This window comes from Leptopilina heterotoma, unplaced genomic scaffold, assembly GCF_015476425.1.
Source record: "Leptopilina heterotoma isolate Lh14 unplaced genomic scaffold, ASM1547642v1 Lhet_34, whole genome shotgun sequence".
NCBI lineage: Eukaryota > Metazoa > Arthropoda > Insecta > Hymenoptera > Figitidae > Leptopilina > Leptopilina heterotoma.
In genome coordinates this window covers 109,381-122,134 of record NW_025111027.1, presented here as the reverse complement: position 1 = coordinate 122,134, position 12,754 = coordinate 109,381, and the positions used below count along the sequence as shown (strand labels likewise).

General features: G+C 33.4%; 1 protein-coding gene across 1 annotated transcript in view; it reads left to right on the top strand.

The window, feature by feature from the left end:
* The window catches only part of LOC122505079, a 92,997-nt gene extending 80,732 nt beyond the window's left edge, over positions 1–12,265 (top strand). Inside the window, exon 2 of the mRNA XM_043616513.1 lies at positions 9,802–12,265. Within this exon, the coding sequence (XP_043472448.1) occupies positions 10,322–11,344 (1,023 nt within the window). The 5' untranslated portion in view covers positions 9,802–10,321 and the 3' untranslated portion in view covers positions 11,345–12,265. The remainder of the gene's footprint in view (positions 1–9,801) is intronic.
* The last annotated feature ends 489 nt before the right edge of the window (positions 12,266–12,754 follow it).

The following is a 12,754-nucleotide window of genomic DNA, read 5'->3' as shown; positions in this document are numbered from 1 at the left end:
TTTTCCTTTATGACAACAACTACTAAATTTTTTATCCTGTGGCCTTTCACACAAAAAATGTAACGCGTCACAAAACATACATTTGACATTCATTACACCTAAATAATTTTGTGTAACTTTATGTTCATCAAACTCTTCAGACAACATAATTCCAACTCCTAAAGTTTCCATCATTTTTCCATTTTTTTTATTCATTTTACATGTTAAATTATTTTTTTGTCGATTTTTTTTGTCATCGTCCGTTTCTAAAGATAATTGTTTTCTTTTATAATTTAAATTCTTTTGCTTCATTACATTCTTTTCATCTACATTTAACAATTTTCTGTAATTACGTTTTCTCAATCTATCATTCTCTAGTCTGATTTTTTTCTGTTCATCTGTTTCTTCAAGCCTTGCCTTCCTTTTTCTCTCCTTGTCTGTTATTGCATAAAATCTCTTTTTCTCATTTTTTTCATTTTCATTAAGCTTCTCCTCTGAATATTCTGAAGATATACCTCTATTAACATTATTGTCGGAAGCTAATTTAGATTCTCTTCTCAACAATTTTTCAAATTCAGTAATATGATTGTCATTTAACTTTTTTCCTTCATTATTTAAAATTTTACAATCCTTATTACTTAAATTTTGTTGACCTTTGGTTTCATTTTCTATTTTTAGAGATAATTTAATTTTTTTACTATTTAAATTGTTTTGCGTCATTACTTTCTTTTCATCTATATTTCTAGCCTTTTGGCAATTACGTTTTCTTAGTCTATCATTTTCTAGTCTGATTAATTTCTGTTCATCTGTTTCTTCGAGCTTTACCTTCCTTTTCCTCTCATTATCTTTTATTGCGCGATGTCTCTTTTTCTCATAGTTTTCGTTTCCATTAAGCTTCTCCTCTGAATATTCTGTAGATATACCGCTATTCACATTATTATTACTAATACTGATACTAGTTTCACAAATGGAAGACGAGTTTGGTATTTCTATGAGTTTTGTAGCTCCATCCGTTAAAAGACGTTTCCAATCATACTCAACAAAAAAAGGTCTAATAACGTTTGTCAATTCCACGGAAGGAAATGAAATTAAACGATTATTTTCAAACATAAAAATTAGATGTCGTCTCATTTCACTATGAATATAATTAACAGTATTTGGCAATTCATTGTAATATAAAGATGTTGCAAACGCTATTGCGTATATGCCACAGTCAATTCCATTCGGTTGTAGATTAACAGTTGAAAAAACTACCGGCGGTTTGAAAGGATATAATCTAAGTAAATATTTTTTTTGATCTTCATTTAGGCATTCCTTATTAAGACTATTATAAATATATAGCCTTAATCCATCATAATAAGTACAAATCCAGTGACCAGATTTGCAAGCACCACTAAAAAGTATTTGAATGTGCTTCTGATTTTTATCAATCGGAATAATGAATTCAGGCGTAATTAAATATAAAGTACTTTGCATGTTAAATGATAAATTTGATTCTCTTCTCAACAACTTTTCAAATTCAGTAATATGATTGTCATTTAACATTTTTCCTTCAGTATGTAGAATTCTATTATCTTTATCACTTAAATAAACTTTTTCTTCTCTGTTAGACATGATTTTTTAACAAAATGAACTAATAATTTAATATTTTTCAAAAACTTATTTTTTGAAAACAGACTTAAACTTAAAGCTTCTATCTTATAACTAAATAAATTAAAATAATGAATAAATATAAATAATTTTTTATAGTTTATTTTATTTTTTATATGAACATTTCTTTACATTTAAATTTATTTTATTTTTTCTATTTATTATATATTTAATTAATTAATAATAAATAGTCATCAAATTTCTCAAAAATCTCATAAAACACATAGTTTGCATAAATAATACAAGTCACATAAATCGCATTTTCTTCCCATATAAATCATATAATAATACGCATAATAAGTCGCATAATTTCGCATAAGTCACATGATTTCGCATAAGTCATATAATAAAGCACATCTAATAAAGCAAAAAACTCATGTAAATCATGAGCACATAAGTACAAATAAATATATAAAAAGTGCAATAATATCTTAACTAATATAATTGAAAAAAATTAAATCAAAAATTATCCCAAAACATTAACCAAAATAAATTTATTTACTCTAACAAAATATTTCACTGAGTTCAAATTTTCACAATTATTATTAATAGAAAATCAAATTCAACTGTAAAGTAGAAAATTTTAAAGATTTTTTAATAAAGATACTCTTTGAAATTGAAACCCTTACTCGTACTTCCGTTACTTTTCATACCTCGTTCTCTATCTTCCTCTCATTCACTCCTTCTGTCTGAGATGAGAAGAGAAAAATAATCAGCCAATAAACAATTAAGACCCCCTTTTAGTATTTTCGCTTAAAAGTGAAATTCCCCACTTTTCCTTCCCCTACCAATTCTTGTTGCACTCTTTCTATCTGACACAGAAAAGGGAGAAAACATGATACCTCTTTCTAAACAGAAAAGTAGGCGTTACTTTCTTAATTATTCACCTCTCCTTCGCTCCTACTCTAAACTAAAAGGGCAGGCGATACTTCCCTCTCTTTCTCTCTATCAATCTTTCTCTCTCACTGCGGACGGAATGTACACGCTCTGGACAGACTGAATGAATTCGAAGATTATTATAGTTAATATTTTTAGAAATTATACTGCATAACAATTTTAAGAAAATCAGTCATTACCTGTTCAAAAGAAAGTTTACTTCAATTATTGTTGTCATAGAAATGAACAATTCTCATGCGAATGTGCGTTACTTTTTAAAAATTCCGAATATCATCAATCTACATAATTATATTTTTAAATACGCTTATCATATTGACTTGTTATTTTTTGTAGAATTCTTCAAGTTTCTATTTTAAAGTATTTTATTTATTTCTACAATATGTTATAAAAAAATAATAAATTGTATTAAAATAAAAGAATAAGTAAATAGATATATTAATGAATCTACATCCTACGCAATTATAGAAAAATAGTATTTTATCTTATAAATTGACTAGAATCAGATAAAAATTATTTAAAATAATTTAAAAATTCAAATAACCTGACTTTATTAAATTTGACTCAATAAATTTTACATTAATTTAACATCTGTCCAGTACTCAGGCAGAAAAGTTGGAGATGTGCCAGCACTAACGACCGGCATGGTACCGAACCGGTTGTAAAGTCGGACTTATGCCGGTACCGGCCTGGTGGTAAATGTGGATTTGTACCGGTACTGGTAGTGTGTACCGGGCCGGTTGATAAAAAATATCTGGCCCAGCACCGGCCCGGTACTATAATTTACTTCTGTTTTTATACCGCCGGAGGAGATTTGCCGGTGATAATATTTTTACTGGCCCAGCACCGGCCCGGTACTGTCATTTTGCTCTATTTTATACCGCCGAAGGAGATTTGCCGGTGATAATATATTTACTGGCCCAGCACCGGCCCGGTACTGTCATTTTGCTCTGTTTTATACCGCCGGAGGAGATTTGCCGGTAATAATATATTTACCGGCCCAGCACCGGCCCGGTACTGTCATTTTGCTCTGTTTTATACCGCCGGAGATTTGCCGGTGATAATATTTTTACCGGACCAGCACCGGCCCGATACTATAATTTAGTTCTGTTTTTATACCGCCAAAGAAGATTTGCCGGTGATAATATTTGTACCGGCCCGGTACTACCATTTGGTTTTGTTGTTATACTGATGAAGGGGATTTGCCGGTGATAATATTTGTACCGTCCCAGCGCCGGCCCGGTACTACTATTTGGTTTTGTTTTTATACGGACGAATGATATTTGCCGGTGATAATATTTGTACCGGCCCAGCACCGGCCCGGTACTACTATTTAATTTTGTTTTTATACGAACGAAGGAGATTTGCTGGTGATAATATTTGAGCCGGCCCAGCACAAAAATTTACATAATACTTTCTACTGGCACAGAAGTTTTGCCGACAAAAATATTATTACTGGCCCAGTGTCGTCCCGGTTGTTTGCTAATGTTAAACTAGCAGAAAAAGAATTAAAGAAGAGGAAAAAAAATTCGAAAATTAATTTATTAATTAATTTAATTATTTAATTGTTAATAATAAATTAATTCGTTAGTTATGCCGGCAATTATATTAATACCGAGTAGGTTGCTTATTGGTGCCGGCCCGGTATTTACCCGGTGAATAGGGCGGTTATTATTATTTATAATTACTATTTTCATTTATTTATTTTTAATGATTTAAATTGAATTAAAATGAATTAAAAAATACAAATACTGGCCCGGTACCGCACCGGTTGAATATTAGTGCCGGCCCGGTACTGCTGCCAGGTGGAATGTCGGTTGGACTTTATAAGCTCACTTTGCATTTACTTTCCATATGCAGGTTTAGGTTAGCGGATGTGGTGTCGACTTTGCAGCCTCAGGGTCCTGAGTTCAATTCCTCGAGTCTTCAGATTTCTCTATAATTGTTTATGTTTCTGTGTTTCAGAATTTAATATATTCACTGTTTCCAATTTAAAATTAATAATAACATTGATAATAATAATAATAATTAAACAATTAATCAGACTGAAATGTAATTTTTTTAACCGGCCCGGTACCACACCGGTTGTTTTTTAGTGCCGGCCCGGTACGGTTGCCAGATACCTACCGAAGTTATCATCCGGCAATTTACCGGTACTGCGCCGGTGGAATGAACAGATTTATGCCGGTACTGGACCAGTATCTAGCCGGTTGTGCAGCCGGTAATAAACCGGCACTAAATGCCTTCCAACAATAACCGGGCCAGTACCGCCCCGGTGGATTATTCGGTACCGACCCGGTACGTATGCCGGATACCTGCCGCAGTTATCATCCGGCAATTTGCCGGTACCGAGACGGTAAAAATTACGGTCTTATGCCGGTACCGCCCCGGCACTTATAATCCGCCGTTTGTACCGGGCCGGTACCATCCCGGTCGTCAATTTCTACCTGGGTAATGCTGAGAAGAACAACATTATAATGAAGAACAGTAGTCCAAAACGAAAAAGGCGATTTTACTCGATGGCCTTAGATCCGAATTATAGAGATGGAATGTTGTCTAATAAAACAGAAAAAATTTTGGAGAATGCGTACAAAAGTAAGTTTTTCTTATAACAATCCTATGTGTTTCCTTTTTTTAAGCTAAGAAAAAGATATTCTTTAATCAATGGAGTTTGGCTTGAGCCGCGGTCATGGACTGACGTGTTTATAAACGGTCTGTAAATTTAATGATTTGTTTTATTCTGTATACATTTTTACGCAGTTTTCGTGGTTTTTGTTTTTTTTAATTGTGTCTGGTCTTGTTTGTGAGTGTTCCTTTCTGTTTGAGCAGAGTGGCAGAATATCACTTGATCATGGAGTCCAATCTTGCTAGTGTCATCACTCAACTATCGACCGAGATTAAAGCATTAACGGCTTCACAAGCAAAGTTGATTTTGGACGTGAATGCATCTTGTGCTGCATCGGCTGCTGTAGCAAAAAACCTGGGTTCTTTTACGGACAAGATTAATTCTATGGAAAGTGATCTTGAATTTTTCATGCGAAAGGAAAGAGCGAAAAACATTTTAATTTTTAATTTAATCGACAACGATGAAAATAATAGTGATTTGTTCTCAGTTGTTTCCTCGACCTTTAAAAGTGTTGGTTTAACAATACCAGACTTGTCCTTGAATGAGGTCTATAGACTGGGAAAAGCAATGAGTAATCGTCCCATTTTAGTTAAATTTATTTCTTCTCGGTGGGTCAAAACTGTATTTACGAAGGTGACTAATTTCCGCAATCTTAATATTTCTATCGCAAATGATCGTTCTCCTCAGGAAAGAAAAAAGAGGAAGGAAATGCTAAGTCGTATCCATACCCTTAAGGAAGCAGGAATCACAGCCACAATGAAAAACTCGAGTATCTTTGTGGATGGAGTTCGTTTATTGGATGATGACCCCAGATTCACCAAAATTTTGAAGGAAACTGGTTTCACAGCAGAGCAGGATAAACCACGAGATGATTTCCCTCCGAAGAAGGCGAATAAACCGGGCCCTCAAAAAAAGTTTTCCCTAGCAGATGAATCTGGAAGACATCAAGACTACCTTCAAAGAGGGGGATATTCTGAGCCTATGCGAAACCTGGGCGAAGTCTACCAGCGGTTTTTCGGGGAGATTTTCCAAGGATTTGCTGGTGTTCTGTTCCCCGGCTGTTAGGAGAGAGAAGAGGGGAAGAGCTGGTGGGGAACTTGCGATTGTGTTAAGTGGGAAATTTTATTCAGCTAATTTAATAGCAGTGAAGCAAGAGTATATCATTCTACAGGTAACCACAAATCATATGTCTTTCGTCATTTGTACAGTATACATTACTCCCGACAGCGACTTATCGTGTTTCCTCGATGATCTTTTCATTGTAATCAACTCTATTCGTTCGTCCTTTCCACATTTCCCTTTTTTCATCGGAGGCGATTTTAACTGTCGAATTGCCAATCTCAATTCTCTCAATGATAATATTTTTTACCCAAATACTTTTTTCTCTGCCAATCGTTTGTCAACTGATAATTTTATTGACTCAAGAGGAAGAACTTTAACACTATTTATGGAAACCAACGACTTTTTTATATGTAATGGAAGATCTTGCAGTGACTCCCCTGCCCAGTTTACATTTAACTCAATTTTGGGAAAAAGTGTAATAGACCATGTTTGGTGTTCCTTTGGCGGTTTACCCATTATTCGCGATTTTAAAGTTTTGCAAATTGCTACTCGCACTGACCATCTTCCAATTGTAACTTACTTCGATATCTTTAAATTAGAACCAACATCTTCTAGTTGTAGGGAATCACAAGGTGGCATGTCTCAACTTCGATTTAAAGATTCAGATTTAGTTAACTATAGAAATATTTTAAGATGGAAAGATGAAGTGGCACAAGTCGATGGGGAGATCAGTGATATGAATGATATTTTCATTTCTACAATTAGAAGTGCCGCATTTGAATTAAACATGTATTCTCCTGCTGTTTCCGTTTCAAGAATTGTTTCTCATAACAAACCCTGGTTTGATACTGAATGTCGCAAAATGAAAAAAATACTCGTCTATTATATCATCTGTATAGAATCTCTAACTTTGACAATGTTGCGGGTGAGACTTACAGAGTAGCAGAAGCGGATTATAAATGTATGATTCTCTCAAAAAAAAGATTGTACGCGAAATCCCAAACCGATGAGCTGGCAGCGGCCAGGTGTTCTTCAAGATTTTGGTCTTAGATTAACAAATTTCGACGCTTTCCGAAACCTTCAAATAGCATTGACAGCAACGCTTGGCAGGACTACCTCCATGCCGCCTTTTCTCTCTCTTCGGAAACTTTCACTCCCTTACCGGACGAATTTTTGACTCACCCCCTGCTTGATGGTTGTGTAACTTCGAACGAAATTCTTTTAAGTTTAAAAAAATGTAAAGACGCGAAATCAGCAGAGTGTGACGGTGTTGGCTACGATTTTCTTAAAAGACTTCCGGAAAACTGGTTGATATATCTGGAAGAAATGTTCAATAAAATTTTATGTAAAGAAGAGGTACCAAAATCATGGGGAAAGATAAAAATTTTAATGTTGCATAAAAAGGGAGATGAATCCTTGGTTGACAATTACAGGCCTATTGCCTTGATTAACTGCATAGCTAAAGTTTTTACGCAAATTCTTTCTCAAAGACTTTTTCTTTGGTGCGAGGAGTACAATGCATTACCTGAGTTTCAATCGGGATTTCGAAAGGGAAGGGGATGTCTCGATAATTTGTTCACTCTCTCATCCTTATTACAAATCCACCTCAGATTTCCTAGGCAGGCTGTTTACGCGGTCTTCATTGATTTTAAAAGTGCTTTCCCGTCAGTATCTCATCATTTACTTTGGTTAAAATTAAAAAAATTAGGCCTCTGTTCTAAGTTTTTGAAAATAATTAAGAACTTTTATGAAAATGCTTCCGCCTGCATCTTCTGTGCCAATGGACAAACAGATTTTGTTAGAGTTACGAGGGGGGTTTTGCAGGGGGAAGTATTAAGTTCACAACTTTTTTCCCTATTTTTGAGTGATCTGGAAAATTTTCTAATTGAACATGATTGTCGGGGCATATCTATTAACAGTGCTTTGGAGGTCCTCCTGCTAGCATATGCTGGCGATTTGGTATTGTTATCTGATACACCCGTAGAATTATCGAGAAAACTAAATGCCTTAAATTTATATTGTCAACGCAATTTATTAAATGTCAATGTACAAAAAACTAAAATTGTTATATTCCATAGGGGTAACAACTTATCGGTGAAGCGCTTTAAATCTTTTAAGTTTGGAGACAGTAGGATTGAGGTCGTCGATCAATATTTGTATCTCGGTGTCATTTTCAAAAATAATTGTACTTTCTGGGAAGCTGCAAAGAAAAATATAGATTCGGCTACCGCAGCAATAGGTGCGACTCTAAGGGTAATTCATGGTTCCGGGGCTGATTCGTGGTCTACTTTATTAAGGTTGTTCATTAGTCTAATATGCAGTAACCTTTTTTATGGAATGGAAACTTGGGGCTTGGGTCTTGATGACCTCTTGGAGCGGGTGCAGCTATCCTTCTTGAAGGGCTTGCTTCAGTTGCCTAAAAATACTCCTAACTACGCTCTACGTCTGGAAACAAGCAGATTGCCCTTGTCGTATTCGATCCTCAGAGCAGCATTGTATTGGTTAAAAAAAATTTCTCGGATGTCTATTTCTCGGTACCCAATGCAATGCTCTTTGAGGCTGATCGAGATAGCCAGGGTGGATGCAATTGGGGCGGGCTTTAATTGGTTTGAGCAACTGCGGCAATATTTTGTTAAGGGGAACATGGAGAGATACTGGGATCCCGACAATTTACTTACATTAGGTAATAACGCTGAGGAGATTCTTTTGCAATATTCACAAAATTTATTAAGGGAGGATGAGAATTCGCGTGCCCGCTCTACGAGTCTTCAGGTCTGGCCCTACGTGCAGTTATATAACTCGGTTCAGCCTTACTTAAGAGGTCGATTAAACTTGAGATGGATGAGGGCTTACGCGTAAATTCGCCTGGTCAATAATTTTTATTCCTATTTTGTTTTTGGTCGGTCTAGTTATAAGCTTTCCTCATCTAACAACTGCACTCACTGTGAAGAAACACGTGAAGACTTTCACCATTTCTTGGTGGAATGTCCATTTTATTTTACAATAAAATGCGAAAGCTTCCCGGAAATTCAGTCCTTGGACAACCATGAGTTATTCTGGGGTGAAATTTTGTCAACCCTGATATAGCGACTTTAAAGAAATTTGTTAATATGATTCACAAGATGTTAATTGTACGAGTACCAGGAGGTTGATAGATGTGTATGTGTGCTATGTTTACCGTATGATGTGTGAGATCTGCGTTAATTTATGGTTGTTGTCCGCTTCCGAGGGACCGAGCATTTCTTCGTTTTTGTTTTTTTGTATTTATCATATTGTCAGTTTTTTTTCTCTTCGTCGATTTTTTCTGTCTATCATTAATATTTGTTATTTTATGTATATGGACTGTTAGATCCAATAAAGAATTATAATATTCTTTAATCAATAACACAAAATATATTTTATATCATTTATTTTACTTAAAGAGATCAAGTCTCTTTTAATGTTACTCAAGTATATTTTTAAATGTGAATATGAAAATATTTTTATTTTCATTACATACTAATTATTATTTTTATTACATTTATTTTTCATTAATAGATAAGAATATTCTTATTTAAGTTAAAAAAATAGGAAATTGGTCGTTTTTCTAGGTGAAGTCTACAAAAATCAAGAGTGTGCCCACAGTTACGTCTCACATTCAAACGCGAAGGTGAACCGAAACAAGGTGAAGAAGAAGCAGACGAAGAAGAAATAAATATCCAACAAGCTTACGATTTAATATTTAATAACGAAGAGTCTTCTGAGGATGATACTGGAGATAATTTAAATAACTCTTTTAATAATTGTAAAACTTTCGACACGCTAAAAAAAACTTTTACTGATAATGACAGTAGAATAATGTTTGAGAAATCTGGACAGACTGTGAAAGATGTTATGGAGATGATATTTGCATACTGTTTACGATTTGTTAGTAGTCACGAAGCACGAAAAGCATTATTAGAAATTTTAAAAATTTGCGCTGGGCCATAATTTAAAGATCTAAGTGTTTCCAACAACAAATTTTCAGAAGTTTTTGATCCTCCTTCGGAAAAAATTAAATTTCATTTTTATTGCAATAAATGTCTTGATAAGGTATTGTTTTCCTCGACTAAAAAAGAAATAAAAAATCAAATGATTTTGTGCGATACTTGTAATATTAAACAATGTGTAAGTCTCAGTAACCCAAACAGTTTTGTAACAGTCGATTTAGAGTATCAGATACGGTTGTTAATTGAAAATGAAGAATTAGCAAAATTTTTTAATCCACGCAGTAAAGATTTTTATATGAATAATGTTAGTGGCGATAATATTTTACGAGATATACAGGACAGTAAACTGCACAAACAAATGTGCCAATCATCTCCGAATTGTATAAGTTACACACTAAGTACAGACGGTGCTCCACTATTCAACATGTCAAAGAGAAGTTTTTGGCCTCTTCAAATAATTTTGAACAATTTACCTCCGCAATTACGTTTTAAATACGTTCTACTTGTTGGGGTAATGATTGTTAAGAGTGAACCAAAACCGGAACTCATAAATCTTTATGTTGGTCAATTTTGGAAGGAGGCATCCAGTTTATTCTATAAAGGAATGGAAATCAAGTTTAAAGATGCTGGGGATGAAATTTTATTCTTCAAATTTATTTTAGTGGTTGCCGATTCATCAGCTCGTCCAGGGTTACAAATCAGAATAAAATATATGGGATATTTCGGTTGTAGTTACTGCTACCATGAAGGGAAATATATATGTAGAGGAGTAAAATATCCATTCTTGAAAAAGGAGCCTGAAATAAGGACACATGAGTCTCATATGTTAGATATTAAAATGAGCGAAGAGAAACAATCTTCTTTTCGCGGTGTAAAGGGAAAATCAAATTTCTGTGAAATACCTACAGTAGATATGGTGTGGGGTTTTCCTTTAGATTATATGCATAATGCATTATTGGGAACGACAGAAAGTATATGGGTTGATTGGTATAAAGTTTTAAAACCAGAACAACGGAGAAAAATTGACGAGTACCTGAGTCAGGTACAACCACCTCGAGATTTAAAAAGGGTTCCTGAACAAATATCAAATAAAAGTATTTGGAAAGCATGCCATTGGAAGTCATGGCTGCTTTATTACTCATTACCAATGTGTTCTGAGATTTAGCTGATGATTTTTTGGAAAATTTTGCTCTTTATGTCAACAGTATATTTACTTTACTACAAACGGAAATTTCTCAAGAAGAGCTGAATACATGCAAAAGAATTTATTAATATTTGTTTCTCAATTGGAAAATTTGTATGGAGAACAACGGATGACATACAATGCCCATTCCAGCGAACACTTGTCACAATCGTGTAAGTATTCCGGTCCTGCGTGGGCAACATCAGCATTTGCCTTTGAAAATAACATTTACACATTAAAGGAGAAAATAAAGGGAACAAAAAGTATCGAGCAACAACTAACGAAAAAATCTCTCAGTGCATTGAAATATTCACTTCGTCAACCGGAAACAAACATTTCTGAAGAGGCAAGTAATTACTGCAGGAATCTTTTCACCTCAAAAATGTGTACTCAAAGTCCTGTTACAGTACAAAACGTTACCTTCTTTGGACCTAATCCGAAAAACATTTTTGAATCGCAAATTAATAAAGAGTTCGAACGATGTATTTACAACAAAATTGTTTATAGTAGTATACAGTATACGCGATCCAAAAAGTGAAATGACTCGGTCATTCAATTAAAAAACGGAAATTTCGTGCAATTTAAAGCGATTTTTTTACGTCCAGATAAAACATGTTTTTTTAAAGTTCAAAAATTGATTGTTCGGCCATTCCACGCTGGAAATATGTTAGTAACACACATTTCGAAAGTAACAAACAATGCTGAGCATCCATCTATTTCTCTCGATGAAATTAGTTCAAAAGTAGTCGTTCTTCAATTTGCAAATAAGGATTATGTTTGCCGTATTCCAAATTCTTTTGAAGCTCAATAATGTAAAAAGCATAATGTGCAAAGCAATTATCCTTTCTTTATTAATTCACATTAAAAATATTGTACCGTATTCTTTAAATTTTCTGACCACGCTCACCTATTTATTTATATGGAAAAATTTATGTAACTATAAATATAAAAATTTTGACTTAATTAAAACAGATTTTATTAATTTACACATAATATCCTCTATTTTATTTATTCTTTAATTATTTAAATTTAAAATTATTAAAATTATTTTAAATTATATGTTTAACATATTATATTATATATATAATTGAATTAATACGTAAGTATACTTACGTATTAATTCAATATTAAAGAATTGAAAATTCACAAATTAATTCATGTTATCCTAAATAATTTTTTATCTGAGTTATGAATTATATTCGTTATAAACTATTTCTATAAGAAAATAATAATTTACCAAACAATAGAATTTTTTTTCAAAATTAATTTTTTATTATTACTTTATTTTTATGTATTATTTATTTTAAAGTTGAAAGAAATTAATTAAATTACATAAATAAAAAATTACTCAAATTTTTAATTTCTCATTAATTATTATTATTGTTATTTAAA